At 38.6% G+C, this 21,920-nt stretch overlaps 1 protein-coding gene across 1 annotated transcript; it reads left to right on the top strand.

Moving 5' to 3' along the window:
- Positions 1-64: 64 nt before the first annotated feature.
- Positions 65-18,611, top strand: tmem59 (transmembrane protein 59). The gene is made up of 6 exons (XM_048602063.1): positions 65-352; positions 7,050-7,155; positions 9,384-9,478; positions 14,429-14,578; positions 16,884-16,965; positions 18,472-18,611. Exons 1-6 carry the CDS (start codon positions 164-166, stop codon positions 18,609-18,611), a joined length of 762 nt encoding a protein of 253 aa, XP_048458020.1. The 5' UTR covers positions 65-163.
- The last annotated feature ends 3,309 nt before the right edge of the window (positions 18,612-21,920 follow it).

Below are 21,920 nucleotides of genomic sequence, written 5' to 3'. Positions count from 1 at the left end.
AGGTCCAAAAGCAAGCCTTGGCTTTGTAATTCGGCTGTATCTCGGTTAAATGAGGGTCATACAAATTTTAAAAACAAAGACCGGACAATAAGAGTTGAGGTCACTGAGGGTGGTTGGAGGGCGTGTGTGCGTTGTGGGTTGGATCACAACAAACAGACTGAAGATGGCGGAGGTAGCAGGAGGGCTCGTTTGTAGAGCTTCTGTCGTTAGTCTTCTGCTATGCTTGGGCTTTGTTTTATGTTCCTTCTCCACCCCGTCACTGGCTTCCGATGCCTTCGAAGCGGTTTTAGGTGACACGGCGTCGTGTCAGAGAAGCTGCGAGATGACTTACAGCTTGCATACTTACCCAAAGGTAAGGCTGACCGGCCGGCTAGGGGTAGGAACAGGCCTGTGTTTATTTTTAACAAGGCTGTTTCTTTGCTAATATTTCTATTAGTCCCCTTGGGTTTATTTTTCGCGTCAGGGAGTGCTTGTGTGATCGAGATGGTTGAAATCTGCAATTTATTTGTTGGAACATTTGAACTGAGTTGGCCAATCCTTGGGGGGGGTTTCAAAAAAGGCTGCTAGTTGCACACAGAAGTAACTAACGCTGAATGATTGAAAAGTTGTTGTACTACCCGAGAGGGACAGGAATTTGTTTCTTTTTATTGCTCGAAAGCTGGCAATGAAGTCTTTATAAAACGTTCGCGTGGCATCGCTTCCCCCCCCCCCCCCGTTCTGGCCTCTTGACGGTTGCTTTGTGGCTGTTGTTTACATTATATAACGCACATCGAAAACATTCCAGTGTGTGTGAATATAACCGCTACTGTCTCCATTTATTCGTCTTTTGCAGTGTTTTTTTGTGTGAAACTTGTTAATCAATTCATACAGAGATAGTAGAAACTGCCGAATGTGGATTTCTGAAAATGGATCTAGACCCGAAACGTCAGCTTTCCTGCTCCTCGGCCTGCTGTGTTCATCCAGCTCTACACCTTGTTGTCAATGATCAATTCATGACAGGATTTATCTCCCTTAATTAACCAACATCGCGTACGTGCCACTTTTTTTTTTGTCCGAAACAAATGAATTTATTTGGTTTGGAGTTTTGAAAATGTCAAAAAAAATAGAAACAAAGGCTCATCCGTTCTTTGCCTTGTACAGTATTGATCAGGGGCTCAGTCACCACTTTGTCATGCCTCCAGGAGGAGTCAAAAGTTTTGCATTGAGGTATCTCAGTGGGTGCCTGAATTAGATCGTCTTGTAAGTATGGAGCTTGAGAGCTGTTTTGGCCTAATAAAATATGCATATCCTAATGAAATTGTAAAAGCATATTGAGTGGCTGGTATGGCAACTGCTCTGCCCAGGACTGTAAGAAACTACAGAAGGTGTTATGCACAGCCCAGAACATCACGGAAGCCAACCTTCCTTTCATGACTCCATTTATGTGGCTTGCTGCTGCAGAAAGGCTGTCGACATCATCAAAGACCCATTGCACCCCAATAATGATCTCCTACAATTTCTTCCGTCAGGCAGAAGATACAGAAGCCTAAACACCAGCAGGTTTAGGAAGAGCTTCTTCCTAGCTGTTATCAGACTGATGAATGGATTTTATAGCCTCAAATACTTCTGATCTTGCTAATGTTGATCTCTCCTAGCACATGCCCTGTGGAATGTAACCTGTATACCTCTAGGTCTTTTTGGTCTGTACATATTTTGCTTACTGTGGTCTGCCTGTACTACTCGTAAACAAAGCTTTTCACTCTTTATTGTCACATGTGCCAAAATATCTATCTATCAATTATTTAAGTTACTGTATGATTTGTGATTTGGTTATGTTCAACCATTACACTTTGCATATATTAAGTTGGTCTGTGCCTAACCTCCCTGAATTTAGGAATTAGATTTCATTCCATTGAGTGACCTACCATGCTGGCCAGGGAAGTCTTTTATCTGTGAGGATTTCTCAGTAGCTTGGTTGGGAGACTTATGTCAAAGGAAAGTATTGAATTTAAGTTTGTCATGCTCCTGGCTGAGTTTGGGGAGGTAACGTATGGCGTGATCATGGTTAAGTAAGCATCTGACATTCACTGCCCAGGTTTAATTGGCTGTAAGGTGGTGATAGTCATGAGCTTATGCCTTGAACCATTGCCAGGGCTCTGTTATGGTGCAGTGGTGGTGTCCCAACCCCTGAGCCCAGGGACCTAAGTTGAAGTTTCACCTACCCCAGAGATCTGAACAGATTGAAGAAAAATAGATTGAACCATTGCAGTCCACGGGAATGTGTGGGATATTCAGATTGCTGTTAGGAAGTGAGTTTCAAGCTTTTACCCCAGCAACATGGAAAAACCGTCATTTTTCCAAGACCAGATGGTTAATTTGGAAGGGAACTTGCAGATGGTGGTGGTCTTGTGCATCTACTGCCCTGGCTCCCCTCATGTAATGCTAGCACAGCTGGCACAAGTGAAATATTCTTTATATTTTGGGCATTTTTAAGGAACATATTGAAACTTGCAGTGGTTTTGAAAAGTCGATTATAGTTAATGTCACTGCTGTCATTGTGATGTCACTTGAGATTAAGGTGACAGGTCAGACCATAGTAGAATTTTCTGAAAAACAGGTTGTTTTTTTTTTTTTTTAGGTCAATTGCAAGTACATGGGCTTATGGCTCAGAACAGACAGAAAATCCTTTCTGGCTTCAAAATAGTTTTGTTAATAAATTTTCAAGGACCAAATTATTACTACATGCTGACTTCCTTTCCTGAAATATTTTAAAAAATGTAAGATATCCTTTAAGATGCATATCGCATTCACTCTCTTGGTTTTCATCTGGGACCTCATCAAAAAACATCTGATCTTGTCCCTTTTATCATTTCTGGCAAGTGCAGAGCATCCCTCACTACACCACTTAATTCTCAACAAAAAAAGGTGGTTTTTCTTTTCCCCTGGATATTTGGCTGGCTTTTCTGTCTGGAAGAAAAAATTAACTTTTTAAAGTTGAACAAATGACTGGAACTCTTTTAACAAGGCAATGAAATTTTCCTTGAATCATACAAAAAAGATTTACTTATGTCACACCTGAGCTATAAATGTCAGTGTTATCAAGTTTAACAGTATTTTTTAACTTTTTTTTTTCTTGTGTGTGGTAGTTAAACTTTAATCTGGAATTTAGAAAAATTGCACACGTTGCAGGGATTTCTTTATAGGATGTGAGTTAGGCCAGCATTTAATGCCAATTGCTAATTGCATTGGAGGGCTGTTTAAGAGTCAACCACAGAGTCATAGAATCATATAGCATAGAAACAGACCCTTTTGGCCCGACTCACCTGTACTGATTAGTCCCATTTGTCTGCGTTTGCCCCATATACTTCTAAACCTTTCCTATTCTTGTACCTGTCCAAATGTCTTTTAAATGTTGTAACTGTATCTGTATCCATCACTTCCTCTGGCAGTGTATGCCGTGTACAAACGACCCTCTGTGAAAAAGTTGCCCCTTGGGCCCCTTTTTTAAATCTTTCTGTTCTCTCCTTTTAAAAATACACCCCCTAGTTTTGAATTCCTCCACCGTAGGAAAAAGATCTTTGTTATTCGCCTTATCTATGCCTCTCATGATTTTATAAACCTCTGTAAGGTCATCTGTCAACCTCCTGTGCTCCAGTGGAAAATGTCCCAGCTTATCCAGCCTATCTTTTTGTAACTCAAACCCTCCAGTCCTGGTAACTTATAATTGCTATAAGTCTGGAGTCACGTGTAGGCTAGCCAAGTAAGGATGGCTGATTTCCTTCTCTAAGGATTTTAATGAACCAGATGGGTGTTAACTGCAATTGACTGACTAGCTTTTTACTTCCAGTTTTTAAGAAAATGAATTCTGTATGTTCTTTGGTATTCAAACTCCAGTCTTCAGAAATAGGGGTCTGGATAACTAGTCTGCTGATATTACTGCAATGCCACCCTCTTTGGATCACTTTAAAACTAAGTTTACAACAGTTCTTCCCTCTAATTCATTTTTCTTCTTCACTGATCTCTAAGGTCCGTGTGGCAGCAACTTCCAGAACCAGAGGTCATTGCTCATGTAGGAGATTTTAAAAGATAAATTTTAAAATCAAATTTATATGTGCGAGTATGAAATTAGAGAAAAGGGGAAATTCTACAGTTGCTGGAAGCTTGAAAATAAATACTGAGCAAGTTAAGCAGCAGTTGGAGTATCAATCTTAAGATCTTTCCTCAGGATTGAGATAAAGCAATATTGGTAATTGTGAAGTCTCTTCAGTGCAACCATTAGGATGGTCTTAAAAGCATCAGTGCCTATAGTTTGCAGAAGGCAGTGCTTCTAAAGAGCATGACCTGTTGCATAATTAACTCAACTTTAACACTGTCTGAAAGCCTCCAGACTTCCACCAGTGTTTCTATATAATCTTGTTTCTGTGCTTGTGGTCGATTGGATTACTAAAATGTTTGAGATATATTATCTGTAATGGAGCTCCTGGAGGAAGTTTGGTTTATTGTATTGCAATATAATTAATTGTACAAATGTAATAAACTTGTTTTGAGCTTTGTGGGGACCAGAAACGTCAACTTTTATGCTGCCTGGCCTGTTGTGTTCCTCCAGCTCAACACTTGTTGTCTCTGACTCCAGCATCTGCAGTTCTTGCTATCTCTGAGAAATTGCTGCCGAACCTGTTGAGTTTCTCCAACATCTGTGAACAAAAAAAAGTCAGCATCTTGAGTCCAGTGATCCTTCAGGGATTTCCACATTCCCCAAATTGTATGTTAAAATGTGTTTTTTTAAAAGATAAATCTATTTGGGGTAGTTAAAGGGGAACCAGCGCATGTAAGACATTTGGCATTCTAGTAGGCATTAGAAGTGCATGTGCAAGATAAATAGGCCAATGTCAACTTCTGAAGTTGACAGATGTATTAAAATGGATGAAGGATTGCTTAACAGGCAGGTAGGAGTAAGGATGAATCTGGCATTTTCAAGTCAACATGCTGTATAATGAGTGCTGGGACTATAGTTAAGTTGGGTTGTAATGTAAACCAAGGAGGGCAAATGTTATGTGATCAGGCAATAAGGTCACAAACAAGGACTATAATGGTGTGTGTTTTTAAATTATTCACTTTGACTACAATGCTGAATTTCATTTAAAGTAGTGAAACTCATAAATTTATATGTTCAGAGAGACTTTGGTGTGCCTGTACAAGGAGTACACTAAGTTAGTGTGCAGGTACATGTCTTTTTGAGGTTTAGTTAAGGGTCACTAGATTGGATCAATTGTTGAGAATGATGACTGATTTACAGACAATGGGAATCCTGGAACATGAGAAGTGTGCAGGAATATGATATTTAGAGGAGCTGCAGAGCAGGGTCGGAATTCATTGGTCTACTTTTCTATTTCTTGGATTCTTGATCAAATTAAAATTGTTCAAATCCTAAGTACCTATTTGTTTCTGATTGTAAGTAAAACATTGTATTATAAAAACTTAGAGCTAATCCTTTTAAAGAAATTTCACATTCCTCCCAGTAATTGTTTAGCAGTAGATCTCTAGGTAGATCTACAGGCAATATCCAACAAGTTTTTGCCATTGAAAATGTTTTCTACAGCCATAAGTATCGACTTAAGAACCTCCAAATGAAACTTTGTAACTTCACTAGTGTAAGAAATATCATAGTGTAGTGCTCAAGATCTGGGACGGTTTTGAAGTATTGAGTCTCTTCCTATTTCGAGTGTTCAGTATCGGCATCAAGAATCTCTTGATACAGAAATTTAATTTTAACTTTTTCTTTAACTGCATATCCTCACCCCCACCAAACACTTTCTACTGCACTAGTGATGTTTTATTACTTTTTTCTTTCATGTGAATTGGCTGTCATATTTGTTGCCTGTCCCTGATTCATCTTGATGGTGTTGATCTGCAGTTCATCTATCAACTCCTACATTACTTATTCTAAATTTGAGGTCCATGGAAAGAATTTTGGAATTGGAACAAGTTACTTTCTGGAGCTTTTAAAAAAAAAAACAAAAAAGTGCATTCAGTTATTCCAAGACCAACCTGTAATTATTCAGTTTTGTCCTTCATGCCATTGTAGTTGATCTTTATCTTTTGTTTTTTCACTGTCTGGCTATACTGTTTCTTCCTGTCTTCCCAGCAAGCAGGAATAAAGAATTATGACTGAACACTTGAGTGTAATTTTTCCAGTCCACTAGTGAGCTTGTCACCATTCAAATCATTGGGTGGGATTCTGTATGTGACCCAAGTGAAATCATCTTTTATAGTTCCATGAGGGAGATTTCCTCTGCCAGAACACACGACTTGTCCACAGTGTCACCAAAACACATGTAATACTTGGTGATTAGGTATGCTTGAAGTAGAACTTCCGTGCATTTTTGTTTTTGGCATTAAACTGCGTTGACTCATGACTGTCTCTGTCTCTGTGACTAGGTTTTGCTTTCTTTTTGATAGTACTTTTAAAATTTGAGAGATGAGTCCTTACCAGTTTTTCATTTCATTGCCTCATGTACTGTGGACAAAACCAGCATTTTTAACTTTAAATGTAAAATGCTTGCAAAGTTTATTGTTGAGAAAAAATACCTTTATGACATTGCTCCTAAGAATTCATAAGAACAAATTTCTGAGATGAGAAATGATAAAAGTTGATTTTAAGTTTTTTGTACTTCGGCATTTCAAATGTAATTCATGCATTTCTTGTCAGCAGGTTGTAGGTTCGTGACCTGTTGTGCACTGCTGTTCTTTGATACAGACATAAATTTAATTAAATGAACCTCCGCTTCACTAGCATACAAGAAACATACATTTTAGTGTTTTCAGATGTTAAGTGCTCTGTGCAATTTCAGTATTTGTATTTTTTTTCCCTGTTGCTGTTGGCAGTGACAAAGGAGTTTTTGTACAAATGTGGATCATGAATGTTCCATGTTTTTCTTATCGTTCAAAGTCAAAATATGCTGTAAAAATGAATACAAACAATTGCTGATAGCACTGAATTTGGATGTACCAATAGAACCGGTTGTTCATTTTTTTTTTTTTTTTTTTTTCCCCTTTGTCCATAATGACAGGAGGAGGAACTCTATGCTTGCCAGAGAGGATGTAGGCTGTTCTCTATCTGTCAGTTTGTTGATGATGGCACAGACTTAAACAAGACCAAAAATGAATGTGAATCAGGTAAGATTTTAAACTGTGGTTTGTCATGTTCTGTACAATCGTAGTGTATCCATTTGGCAAACTAGGACCTGATGATGTATAAATGGTTACATTTTAATTTGTATAAAGAACCTAGTTAAGTGCACATCTTTAACAATTTGTACTGCAAAAATCAGTTTTAACACTGCTGCCTTTTTCACTCATGGTGCTGGGAATCTGGAATGCACCGCCTAGGAAGGTCATGGAGGCCGGAACCCTTAAACCATTTAAAAACAAATATTTGGATGAATACTTTGAAATATCGTAGTATTCAAGGACATGGGACAATTGCAGAAAATTGGCATTTAGTGGTAGTTATGTTGGTGCAGACTTAATGGGCTGACGGGCCTTTTCTGTGCTGTATGGCTCTCTGACCTGCTGAGTCCGACATCCTGCTCTGCATTATCTTGAATGAAATCTGTACTTGTATAATGCCTTACATCATTAAAATGTCCCATGCCTTCAAGGAGTTATTGTGAAACAGCATTTGGCAAAGCTGTATAAAGAGTTGGAGAAGCCAACAAAAAGCTTATTCAAGAAATTAGATTTTCAGAAATCTCTTGAAAGAGTAACTAGAGATATTGGAAGATTTTAAGGAAAGGATTCCAGAGCTGACCAATGATAAACTGATTTAAGTTGAATCCAGGATGCTCAATGCCAACATCAGAGCACTACAGATATCTGAAGATAATAGAATTAAATGGGATTACAGGGGTAGGATAATGTTCGAAGGCAATTGAAAACTAGTGAGCGAATTATATCAGAAGCAATCCTTAACCTGGATTCATTATACATCAACAGGCATAGGAATGATGGATAAGCGAATCATGGTGAAAGTTAGGCAGTAGGCAGAAAATTTTGGATGACCTCGAGTTTGTGAAGAGTAGAAATGCACATTCCTCCAGGACCGCTTTGGATTAGTCCAGACTGGAGATAACAAAAGCAGCAATGAGGTTTGCAGCAATAGATGAAATGAGGCAGTAACAAAGTTGTGTTTTTTATTTATGCATTGGAAATGGGCAATTTTTGTGATGACAGACACAAAAACATATGTTAGAGTGCCCTGATTGCTGGTTTTGGATATTTTAGGAACTGTTGGTTAGCAGAAAGCATTGAGGACCTGTAAGTCTTTCAGATGCATAAATTATTGGAAATTATGTCTAATTCTGTTATTGGCTTTTTCAGTGTCATCTATGATTAATTCATCTGAGATGATTAGTATACGATTATCTCTTTGCTTTTGAGATCTATGCGATAACCATGCCATACTTGTGTTCTGATTTTTTTTTTTCACAAATAAAAATGGGCAAATGCACAACCTTTCTGATCGAAATGAGATGTGCTGGTGTTTGGTGAGGAAAAAACAGCTATGAAGAATAGTTGAGCTGTTAAAATGTCAGAACAAAGTATTTTTTAAGTGACTGACAGAGGCATACAAAGCATAATTTTTGTTTAAAGGATTTGTTTTGCTTAACAAACACTTAAGACCACATCTGACAATTGAGTGGCTTTAGCAGTGTTTTTGAGTGGGTGAATTGGGCATTCTTAGCTTTAATGCATTAATTCTGTTTGTTTTTTTTTTTGTTAAATACATTCGGAATAAATAGTGTATGCCGTTTTACCTGGAACCCAACAGGATACTGGATTGTGCTGCTTAGTTTTTAATTCTTTCTTTGAATAATTTAATATATTCCCAAATCATATAGCACCTCTTCCTCCACTACGGGGTTGATTTTTAATTGTTCAGAAATATCATAGTTTACAAGGGTGGGTGTTGAGTTTCTTTTCTATGTTACAATAAATGCACTACAGGAACAATGCATTGAAGATAGTGCACTTTATTGGTATGAATAGCTGTTGTGATTCTTTTTAATTACTCACATGGAATTATTTCCACCACCAGAAGTGGTGACTTATACCCCATCCAACTTATTTAGAAGGGCAAACTCCTCTAACTGTACAGTTGTGGGTTTTTTGCACACTCTTGACTTACTAAACTCCATTTTTAGTGTTGTAATGAAACAGAACCAATATGTGGTGATAATAAAACTAAATGTAAAGAGTAGCTTTATTACTATATATTGAGCATACATGGCAATGAGGTTCCTTCCATGGACTACAAGGTGTATGTACCCATTAATATGATATTGTTGCATAGGCCTTACATTAGAAGTACTTTCTCTGTTTTACAATTTACATTGTCTTTTTAGCTTGTGCAGAAGCATATAAACAACAAGGTGAACAATTTGCTTGCAACCTGGGATGTGAAAACCAACTGCCATTTGCTGAGCAGAGACAAAAGCAGGTAAGGTGGGGGGTGTAAAAAAGAAAAGGTACAAACTGGGCACCAATTTGGAAGAATGAAAGTTATTTGAAGGATGGAGATATGATGTGAAATTGAAGATTGGAAGCAAGTTAATTGAGAAAGAGGAGACTGAATAATAAATGTACAAAGTCCTAATGGAACCTGTGGGGAAAAATGTAAATGCAAACACTGTCAACGTGTCAATAATTGACGTGTAGTGTACAGCAATGAGAAAGGGGAAAAAATAAGCCTGTAGAATTACGGAAGGAAAGTTCTGAAAAAAATAAGTTTATAGAACTGTTGAAAGAAACTTGAGTGGACCTGACCTCTGACATAAGGTTAGTGTTAACTCAACTGTAACTTCCCCACCTCTCAAAACTTGTGATCGTTAGCCAATCTTCAGTAACAAGAATGGAAGAATGCCCACACAGAGAGACCTACATCCCAGTACATTAGCTAGATTCTTACCAAACCACACTTTTTCAGATTTTGAAAGTTATCTGATTATGGTGACCTATGGCTGATATTGTTGGTACTTACTTCCTTACATACTCTTTCATAAATGTAGCTTTAAAATTTATTTAAAAAGTGAATATGTTTGATGTTTTCTCAAACATGTCCTTGAACATGCCTGTTCTTTGCTTCTGAGAGGTAGAAGCAGATGAAGTGTGGCCCAGTGTGCTGAATTCTAGGAGTGAAGCAAGATGACTGACCTTCTAAAGAAATGCAGGCTTTCACGAAGTGTGATATTAAGCAGCCCAAGTACAGTTGAAATCGATGGAAAGGCTCACCATTAGTTGCAGTCATAACTCGTACAAAGTACCAAGCCAATCACCATCCAGACTTGGAAACATATATAGCTATTCTTTCAGTGTTGCTTGGTTGAAATCCTGGCACTCCCTCCCTAACAGCATTGTGGACATACCAACACCAAATAGACTACAGCTATTCAAGAAGGTAGCTCATCACTGCCACCTTGAGGACAATAGGGCTGGACAATAAATGCTGTCCTGCCCAGTAATGCCCAAATCCTAAATTGGCAGGAGAAGGGAAGAATTGCTCCTTTCTCCACCACATCTTGTCTTTATGCATATCATCTATATGATGCACTATAAAATTTACTTATTCAAAATTGGAGCTCAGTGAGCATTACAGCATGTTTATAAAGGGTGTGAGGGATAGGCCAAGTTATTATGGGCTGGTCAGTGATTTTTGGGCAAATTATTACAACCAATTCTGAGAAGTTAAACACTTACGAAAAAGTAGGAATTAATCAGTTAGATAGTTGCATAGCATTGAGGAAAAGTTGACTTGCTCAAAAAAACAATGAAGTTAGTAAATAATATTGGGTAGGCCACTGAGATTGAGATTAGGAGAAACTTCTTCACCTGAGAGTAGTGATCATGTGGAGTTCCCTGCCACACAGCAATTGAGGCTAAATTATTGAATGTTTTCAAAGAGTTAGCTATAGTTTTTGGGCCTTAATGGATCAGAGGATTTGGGGAGTACGCAGGAATGAGGTGCTAAGTTGGATGATCAGCCATGATCATGTTGAATGGTGGAGCATGCTCAAAGGGCCAAGTGGCCTACTCCTGCTCCTGTTTCTTATTACCAGGACTTGAAAATTACAGGTGATGCAAAAGATTGGATAGATAGAATATGGTTGTTTTCCTAAAGCCAATGAGGCTGAGGAGTGACTTAATTGAGGTTTACATTGTTGAGGGATACCAATCAAGCACACAGGAAAGATCTCTTCACCCTGGTGGAGAGGTCACTTACCGGGGGCACAGATCTATAGTATTTGTGGAAAGATTAGAGGGGCATGAGCAATTGCTTTGTCTAGAATTTGCTGCCTGGTTTGGTGGTGAGGCAGAAAACTTTTAATTTGTTTCATATTTACCTGGACCTGTGCCTGTAATGCTCAGATCTGCAGGGCTATGACAGATGATTGAATAATAGAATAGAATCCTACAATCCCCACAGTGTAGAAGCAGGTTATTTGGCCCATGAGGTCCACACCAAACCTCTGAACGGCATCCCTTCCAGACACCACCATCCCCACCCCCCAAAAAGATCCCTTTAACTCTGCATTTCCCATGGCTAATCCACCTACCCTGCACCTTCCTGGACACTATGGGCAATTTAGCATGGCCAGCCCACCTGACCGGCACATCTTCAGACTGTAGAAAGAAATCGGTGAGCCTGATGGAAACAGGGAGAATGTACAAACTCTGCACCATTGCCTGAGGGTGGAATTGAACCCAGGTCCCTGGCACTGAGGCAGCAGGGCTAACATTGAGTCACTGTGCTGCCCATAAGGTGCTATTAGATATTAATAATAACTTTTTCTCTCCGGCCTGTGAAGACAATGGCTGGATGGCTTCTTTCTGTACCATAACTTTTCTGTGGTGCTTAAAGTACATACCACTACTATCACCTAAAAGGACAAGTGCAGCAGGTACTCAAGGATGTTGTCGTTAGCAAGTTGCACAACATCTTGACTTACAAATATATTGCCATACCTGCACGCACAAGGATTCTGCTCCTATGTTACAGACAATGGGAGTAACCTTCACCATGTGCTGCATAGCATTCAAGAAGATGGCTCAATACTACCTTTTGCAAAGATGGTTAGAGTGGTTTAACAAATTACCTTGCTAGTGAACCCAAAACGTTGGCTTTGTAATATTTTTTAATCCATTCACACTGATGGCAATATCTGATCTGTCAAATAAATTTTGAAGTCCTAGTGCAATCCACATTTGAGCCATGGCACCATTTTTCTTTTCTATTTCTCAAGTAAGTGTATGAGACAAGTCTAAACACCTCGAAAGGATTACATGACTTTTTTGTTTTCTCATCAGGTCAGTGTTTATTATTTCAATCCTCATGTATCCTTTGTTCTAAAGAATGTTGGGGGCGCATGAAAGAATCAAAAGGGAAAGCGGTTAACCAACGAAGTAGACTGATCTGAACACAAAGACAGGGAAACTAATCTTTCCATCTGCCTATTGCACTGAGTCAAACAGTACCTTGAATTGCATTCTCCATATGAAACATTCTCTCTCAAGTTATAAACACAAACCAGCTAGTCATGGCAGAGTTGGACTTCATATCCACAGTGGAGGAGCTGAACAAAGCTATTGGTTCATTTTATCATGGACAAAGATCAAGATTCTGATGTTAGTATCGGAAACTGACTGTCCGCTAGCATAATACAAACATTGTGACCCTGCGCAAGAATGAGCAACTGAAGTGATTGTAATAAATTATCGAATAATTTCCCTGCTGAAGATTGTGGTAGTAGAAGTATTATGTTGCCACTGTCAGACTGCAGATCCTGGCTGACCACATCTACCTTGTATCCCAGTGTGATTTCGGGACTGGGAAATCTCTAATTGATGTGATCTTAGTCTGACAGCTGCAACAGAAATGTCTTGAACAAAAGAGACCATTCTCAATTCCTTATTGATTTCACCGTGACATTTGACCCATCTGAGTAGAAGTGGGTCTGTTAAGCTGCTGAAGAAAACTAGTTCCCTACTGAAGCTGTTTATGGCAGCATAATAGACTAGGTCAGCTTTGGGATCACTTGGGTTGTGTTCTGGCAGTGACACTCTTGGAAATTATTTTTCCTTTTGATGTGCCTCATGCCATCTTCAGAGGGTGTCTACTTGCATACCAGACTGATGGAAAGTTCCTTAGCCATGCATGCCTGATATCCAACATAAAGATGCATGGAGTTGCTCCACACTGACTGCTCCACTAGCATTCCAAACTAAAGAATCACTTTGGCAAGTGAACGCACCTGTTTAATGTTTGGTCTGATCATTAGCAAGACAAATATTAATATTGAATATTGCTATGCTACTATCTATCAACATTTGACCATGTGATGCTGGAGGATGTTGATGGCTTCACATGCCTAGATTTCACAATTGCCAGCTATCTGTCACTTGCTGCTGATGTCAAATATGTACATATGACTGTGCATGTATCCTCTGTAAGCAAAATTCCTTTCACTGGGAGTCAGTAGATCTTCTTTGAATATTCAGTTATATGCGAGATTTAAAATATATTTGGTCTGCCAGCTTGTATCCTGCCCCAACTGTTGATTGGAAATCACAGCGTAACTTTTTTGTTTTTGCTTCTGCCATTAGGAACGGATACTTGTAATTCTGAATATAGACTGTAAGAACATTAAGGCAAAGCAGCTGATTAACAGATTTTCAAATTGTCCTGGCCCAAAAATGTTGTTTTGAGCCTTGTCCCCTGTCATTGGGAGCCCTGTGGGTTTAGAATACTTTCCCATAAATGGGAAATGCACCTTTTTTTGTTTGGGCTTCAGCTGTTGGCTTCTCTCCTGTCTTAAATAGGGCTAAAGCTTTTAAATTTTTTCCATCAATTCTGAAGGCAATGTGCTTGTGCTGGACATAGTTCCACAGATGCAGGCTACCCTTGATTACGTTGGCTGAGTGACCATTCTTCACTTTTTTGATGGCAGAGAGATTGTCGGGTGGATTTATGGGACGTTGCCTCCAGTCTGTCCCTGGCTAGCTAACTTTGTTATGTACGGTTTCCTCCAGAAAATTGCAAATAAACGTGAAGAAAGTTCACAAACTTGCACTGCTTTTTAGAAATTTGAATAAAGCTAAATGGGTAAGAAAATTTAATGCTCATGGATGAGGACTGAAATAATAGAACTGAAGAAAACCATCAATCAATATAGTGAAAACCTTTTAGACTGTGTCTGCAATTTATCAGCTACAGAGGCAAGTTCTTAAATTCTCCAGATCTAATCGAAAATACATGTTATTTATTTAATGAACTTTCAATTGCACAGGGATTTTCAAGTCATCAGCACTAAGTATGAGAAGTGTCCTTTTTATTCTGTTTTAACTTGGATTAATTTTGTTATATTTTGAGTTACAAATGATCCTGTTCCCACAGCTTATGTCCATGGTTCCAAAAATCCACTTCGTTTACCCCATCAGTATAATGTCTGCTTTCTACAGTGACTTGATGAATTCAGCTCAGAGCTTCTTCACTTCTTGGACCTTCTACTTGCAAACTGATGATGGAAAAGTAGTTGTATTCCAGGTAACAGTATTGCACTTAAATTTAATTACCAGCAAAATATTTAGTACACAGATAAATGTAAATAGTGCTGATAGCTTTTTATTTTGGATGCGGCACACTAACGTCTGTGGATTAGATTCTTTAACTGCTTTGAAAGGTTTTCATGAAAAATGTTAACCTCTTACCAAATTTATTTATTTATACTTCTTTGTAAATTTTGTTTTTCTCTAATGCGTGGTATTATGGATTTCTTTACTGAAAGAAAGATCTTATTCATTGAATTTTTTGAGAAGGATTTGTTACCAAGGTAGGGCAGGGGAGGCCAAAAGTAGAGGGCATAGGTTTAAGGTGAGAGGGGAAAGATTTAAAAGGGTCCTGAGGGGTAACTTTTTTTTTTGTATAGAACAAGCTGCCAGAGGAGGTCATGGAGGTGGGAACACTTACAACATTTAAAAGGAATATCGATGGGTACATAAAAAGGAAGGGTTTAGAAGGATATGGGCCAAAAGCTGGCAAATAATTCTGATTCAATGACTTTGTATGAAATACGTGGCATTAAGGATAACATTCAAGCAATTAGAAGAAAAGTTGAATGTAGGTAGTTACAAAAATGCAAAAGGGCAAATGAGAAAAATTAATAGAATTTTGAACACAAGTTCTGATGTACAGAAATTTTGCTTTTAAATGAAGGTCATGAAATATTTGGAAATGCTTCCAACTACTGTATACTTTTAGTCCCTTGAAGCAAGCAAGCTTTACCTATAACTAAATGTTCATAAACTCAAACCTTACCTTTATCAGCTGCCATTTTAAGCTCCTGTGAACATAACACACTTCATTAAATTTGTCAGTTTATAATCTCTGCATCTGATTTAAAATTACTACTTTTGCATTGTATATCAGAATTTTGAGTATTTTCATGTCATTGTGACCACTGTCAGTTTTCTTTTCTCCTTCTGCAGATTCTTCCTGTGATATATTTACATGCCTTTGATCCTCTCATCTTGCCCAAATGCCAATAGTTACTAAAAGACCAATTGTATACACTATTTGATAAGATTTACAGGAAACTGTAGCTAAGCTCTGCTTTGCAGATCACACGTGAGCACAGTTCTTGCTCCTCCAATTGTTATCAGAAAAGGACTGGACTGAAACCTTATTCCTATCAGATCATTGCCCAATTATCCCCTGGCTGAGGTCGTCATCTTTGCTTGGTCTGGGGATTGATAACAGAAGCTTCTTATCTATCAGGCTTAGAATCCCACTGTTGCATCTTGTTGTTTAATAAGTCATCAGCTGTAGCTGTGAATACAGCACTGTCTTCAAAGTTCTTTGATTAGTTGTCAAGCGTATGAAGCTCTCATGTGCTTTGCAGTCCTTGGATAATTTATGCACATGCATTTGTCAGCATGTATTGACTGCTGATGCTGTCTGAAAGGAAATTTTAAACTTCAGAGCCATGTTTGTTGTACACTTGCAATCTTTTAAGATTTAATTTTTAAGATTGTAATTCACAAATTGGATACAAGTGACTGTGAATGTTGAAGTAAATCATTATAACAACATCCATAAACTGCATGGTGATCGTATCACTTGCATTTTATTTGAATTTGTATGAATGTATATGCATAAAATTTCCTTTTTTGATAATCAAGTTTTTCACCACATTTGGGTAAGGGAAATGTTACAATTAATACTTGTAATTCTTTCACCTTGTTTGGGGATACTGAAGTGTGCTCGATAGAGATACATCCATGTCCAGTATATGAATTGAATCAACCAGGGCAGACAGCCTTTTTAGGCATTTACCGAAAAATATATATGATGCAATCAGGTAATTTGCTGGAAGTGGGTTTAATATAAAATTAATCGGTCGCCACTTGACTTTTTTTTGAAAGGGCCTTCCATTTTCAAAACAATTATAGATTTCCAGAAAAAAAAGCACAGTTATTAAATAAGCAATGGAAAAACTTTCTACAGCAGAAAAGGTGGCGGGCAGGAGGTCGTTTTTAAATAATAAAATTGTTTTAGATAACTTGTATCTTGAGGTTAGTATGTAGAAAAGCTACTTCCCCTTGATTAGTTTGATTATCACATTTAGTTTTTGAATCAGCATCATGGTGAAGATGTAGAATCTGGGTTAAACCATCAATCTTCTGGATATGACAGGTCTCTAGCTGTAAAGGTTACAATTCATAGTATTTGACAGCCAAATACTCGGAATTTCTTCTTTCCGAGGATGGGTTTTCAAAGTGCAAATCTGCTTTTACCTGTAAGTTTAAAACAGTTGAACTTTCCATATTTTTTCTTTGCCTTTTCCTTCAAGTCTGAACCAGATGTGCAGTTTATGGTTCCACAATTTGAACTGCAAACAGAAAATTCGAAAGAAACTTCTCAAACACTGTCAGGTAAATCTTTTTCACTGATCTGTGATAAATTCCTGTGTTATAATTTTTAAAAAAGGGATAAATTTTGGGTAGTCAGCGAACCTGTTTTATCTGCCTTGGTAAACACCCAGGCAGGAAGTCAAGCAGTATTTAAACCTGAAACGCAACATACTGCTGCCACCAATTCAGCAGAGTAGCATCCGGTCCAATATTATGGTACAGATTTAACATGGTTGAATTAAAAAAGAATGTGATTAATTACTAATGGCTCTTTGGCTGAATATGTTACCATCCTAAAACTTTCAGGCCAGAATATCAAAGTGTGAATTCAGGTCTGTGCTGATGTATCTAAGCTTGGTAGGGGTACTCATCCTCCCATTTCGTGTGCTGTCATCACCCTTGCATTGAAAACAAAACAACTTTGTGAACTCATTCTCATTTATCCACCTCTTCTTCCCCTCAATTGTCTTATGAAGTTATTGTAATTCATTCTCAACTTTACAGTAACTTTTTTTTTAATCTGTCTGAATAGATTACTCCCATGGCATAGGAATGGCCCCATCAGAAGTCAAGTGTAATATTCTTATTGACTGTATCCATCCTCCTTTATCATTTTGATCTAATTTTTTCCCCTGCGTTCTTTGGTCTAATCAACATTCTATTCTGCAATTTATTGTTTTGTGCAGTCTAGTTTGTTAGGACTGCTTATGCATGGTTTTGCTCTTGCAATTCAATTTTGTGATTCAAGTTTTGATTCATGACGTAGCTTTCCAGCTAGCTCACAATTCCCAGAGTTCCTCAAGGATCTGCTATTTTTTAGCTTGCAGTCCATGAACACTTCATACTTTTAAAATTTTGATCTTCCTTGTTTTAAATCCTTCATAGTTTATCCCTCCATGCTGCATGACTTCCAGCTCTGCAGCAATTCCTCCAATTCTCATACCCTTGCTCTCACCATTGATCACTCTGTCTTCGGTTTATTTAAGATCCATGCTATGGAATTCCCAATCTAGACCGTTCCATGTCTTTTTTTAAAATCCCCTGAAATCTGTCCAAAATTTTTCTGTCTAAATTTTATATGTCAGTCCTCCGTAAAATGCCCTTGACACGGTGTCCGTTTCACTTGTTGTGTTAATGAAGTAATTTGGATTTTTTTTGAGTACCATATGTTTGCTATTTAATTGTGAGGCAGAAACTGTCTTGGACTTAAGACTTCACATCCACAAATGATCTTTCTGTACTACTTTCTCTTCTGAATTGCTTGAATTCTTGTTGTTTTTGTATTCATCTCTAGTGCTATGATGTCGTGTTATTTGTTTCTATGTATCCGTTTATCGTAGTCCATTGTTGCTGACATTGTTGTTTTCCTGACTACTACTCCTAACACCATTTTATACAGCTTTCTGCTTTCTGCTTCCTTGTTGTGTTGGAATTGGATATCACCCAGATCACTAACAAGGTGTTAGTTATGTTGAATTTTGGTCAGTATTGTGCTTAGAAATTATCTCTTGTGTTCTTTATCAATAGATCACATAGCCAAGGCTATTTATGATGATACTCGCAAAACTTTCAGAAGGGAACATGGAACTGGCTTGTATTTGAAAGAAGGTCATGAGCAGGAGTACCAGAGTGTCTTAGAATGTTTGTCAAGGTATGTGTTTTGGTGAATTGTGCCTCAGCAAAATCAAGATAATGTATCATATCTTCCACCAATTCAAAATAGTTGTATAGTGGGTTATTTAATGTGCACAGAAATCCAGTCTTGCTGTAGTTATGATTCTCCAAATTAATATTGGTGTGAGAATGGATCCCCCAAATCAACCGAGTTACACTCCAGCACCAATCTAAACTAGGACTAATTTTTTTAAGCAAAAATATTTTGTATGCAGGCATTTATTCCCCTTCCCTAATCGCCTCGGGTAGTGGTGAGTGGCCACCTAGAATCATTGCAGTTGTTGTAGTTATACTGCACTACACTTTTTTTCTCTCAAGGAGTTAAATGTTAGGCCATTTCGGAGGACAATCGAGAGTTCACCAAATTGCTGTAGGTCTGGAGTCACATGTAGGCCAGACATGTAAGGATGGCAGATTTCCTCCCCAAAAGGTGTCGGTGAACTAGGGTGGGTTTAATGACCATCTGGTTGTTTCATAAACACTAATGAGATTTTGTTGCCGATTATTAATGAATTGGATTTAAATTCCCCCCGCTGCTGCTGTGATCGTATTTTAGTTGATTTCTGAATCGTTAGAGCCAGCACTCTGCATTACTAGCCTTGTACATTTGCCACTTTGCTAAGTCTCCCTGTATCAAGGACGATAATTTATGCCATTTTTAAAAGTAGGAAAATTGAAAGTCATATCAGTAAGCCTTAGTGCAAGCTGCTATCTATGCATGAGCACTTTCCAGAATAGAGACATTGAATAACATCCATTTCTTCACCCAGACAATCCGATGCTAATTGTGGTGAATAGACGTTAAAATGCATTTCTGTAATAACTGCTTATCATTAAGGCATAAATTGGTAGCAGCTTTTCTTGCAATAGTGAGACTTCAAAAGTACTTGTCTGCAAAGTGCATTGAGAGATACTTTGGTCATGAATGTAGCTATGTAAATTCAGTTCTTTTTGTAATTAAATGATGAAATGGAGTTTAGGAACAGAATAGCTTATTCCTTTTTCCTGTGGTATTAAACTCTAATGCTGTAGAATCCTGTTGTATTTGATCAGCTGAGGATTCCTAATCCTGCAAGGTGCTCATTAATCCGTATTAGAGGGGAGCAGAATTGGGTGATAACAGGTTCAAACTTTGGTCAAAGCAGTGAGCCAGATTTTCCAGGGAGTAGCAATGTCACTCCAACACCCCTTTTTATGAAAGAAGAGAACTCAGCATTTCTGAAACATGATACCACTTGGGGCTTCTTCTGAAATATGGAGCCATATTTCCAATCTGACAGTTCTTTTGTGGCCGAGAGCTGTCGGAGGAAGGCACCACACTACCTTTCACAACACTTAGCTGCTATATTCTGAAATTTAATGTCTTGACAACCACTGACAGCTGCTGTCATGGAATGGATGTGGGATGGGTCTGGCAGCAGGATCTGCCTAATCAAATTCATTGGATGTTGAGTTGGGTCCCTGGGAGTAGAGGGAGAATGGAATCGTGGGAGGTTTAGTTGAGGGGTGTGTGAATTCAGTTAAATAGTAACTAGTTGGGAGTTAAGACTATTTAATGCTTTAACTGTTTTTTACTTTTACTTTTTCATGGGAACCAACAAAAATCTCCAACTTAAATGGAGACTTTCAGAGGGATCCTAGCATGGAGGACTTGCACAGTGGAAAATACGGTTTCCAGGGCAGTTTCTCCAGTGATACTATAATGGAAGTTCCACAGAGTCCCTATGTGCAACTTCTAAATGCTGAGATATAGCTGACTGGCCAGTGGAAAATCTGCCCCAGCGTTTCAAACATCGCTGAGTGCTCCATGTCTAAACAACTGCCAACCTATCTATTTAGAAAATAGGAGCAGACCATTCAGCCCTTTTAATATTGCTGTGCCATTCAATATAATAATGGCTGATCATCCAACTCCATACCCTGTATCTGGTTTCTCCCCATACCCTTCGATCCCTTTAGCCCTAAGTGCTACGACTAACTGCTTCTTGAAAGCATTCAGTGTTTTGGACTCCACCACAGGTTTACCACTATTGGGGTGACGAAATTTCTCTGCATCTCAGTCTCAAATGTCTGTTCTAGTAACCTTTAAACTGTGGCCCCTGGTTCTGGACTCGGCAGTCATCAAGAACATTCCTCGTGCGTTCATGCTGTTTCGTCTCACTTAATCCGACAGGTTTCTGTGAGCTGCCTCTGCTTGTGCGCACCCCCCCAAAAAAAAAAACCGGACAGAGCAATTCCATCCTATCTGATCCCAGTCTGTCTTCAGACTTCAGTCCAGCCATCCCATCAAACTGTCTGGTAAATCTTTGTTGCTGTCTGTACCTAGCCAGAATATCCACCATTAGAAGCTGAGACCAAAACTGCATGCACCACTCCGGGTGTGGTCTCTCAAAGGCCCTGCACAATAGCAGCAAGACATCCCTGCTCCTGTGTTCAACATCCTCTCGCTATGAAGTTCATATGCTTTGTGTTTTCTTTAATGCCTGTTGCACCTGCATGTTTAGGTTCAGTGACTAGTACAGGATGCCCAGGTCTTGTTGCATGTCCTAGTCCTCTCCACACTCCATCACTCTCCACTTTCAATGAAGAATTCTAAGATGTGGTCACTGTTTTCCCTAAGGAGCGTCCGCAGCTAGATTGCCAATTACTTTAATTTCACAACACCATACCCAGTTTGGGATGACCTGTTCTCTAAAATAAAACAGAACTATGGATGCTGATCATTTGAAACAAAAACGGAAACTGCTCGAGAAACTCCGGTCTGGTAGCATCTAGAGAAAAGGCAGAGTTAACCCTTCTTCAGGGCAGGTTCTCCTAGATGGTTCCTCAATGTACTGATCCAGAAAACCATCCCATGCACACTCCAGGCATTCCTCTCTCTATAGTATTGTTTCTGTTACACTGCTCTCTCTAGGGCTTGGATTTGAACTAGAGTAGTAAAATGATCAGTACTTACTAGAAAATTGTCCTACAGCAAGTGAACACTTCCAGGAAAAAAAAGTGTTCGCACACAAATAATTTAAATGTTTCCAATTATATATTTCTGAGAAGACCGGCTTCTTTGATCTGCTTGATGCATTGTAACATATTGTTTCACCAGTTGAATTCATTTTGCTTTATAAAATTTAAGTTTTATTTCTTTCCTGTGAACATCCGGCTCGTTACAATGAATAAGTTATGTGCCAACCAGGAACTGAGATTACTCCCCAAGTTGGCAATGTAGCTGCTGGAACCCAGCAGTCCCATTGAGCAGAGACAAAAGTGGAAGCGGGGCGGGGGGGTGATCGGCTGTGACCACTTTA

Source organism: Rhincodon typus, chromosome 10 (assembly GCF_021869965.1).
Source record: "Rhincodon typus isolate 14 chromosome 10, sRhiTyp1.1, whole genome shotgun sequence".
NCBI lineage: Eukaryota > Metazoa > Chordata > Chondrichthyes > Orectolobiformes > Rhincodontidae > Rhincodon > Rhincodon typus.
Note: the sequence above shows the minus strand (reverse complement) of the source record. Positions and strands in the feature narration are given on the sequence as shown.

Coding starts and splice junctions, on each gene's coding strand:
- tmem59 (XM_048602063.1), top strand. CDS start 164: ATGGCGGAGGTAGCAGGAGGGCTCGTTTGTAGAGCTTCTGTCGTTAGT. Junction 353..7,049: donor GCTTGCATACTTACCCAAAG/GTAAGGCTGACC, acceptor CCATAATGACAG/GAGGAGGAACTCTATGCTTG. Junction 9,479..14,428: donor CTGAGCAGAGACAAAAGCAG/GTAAGGTGGGGG, acceptor CTGTTCCCACAG/CTTATGTCCATGGTTCCAAA.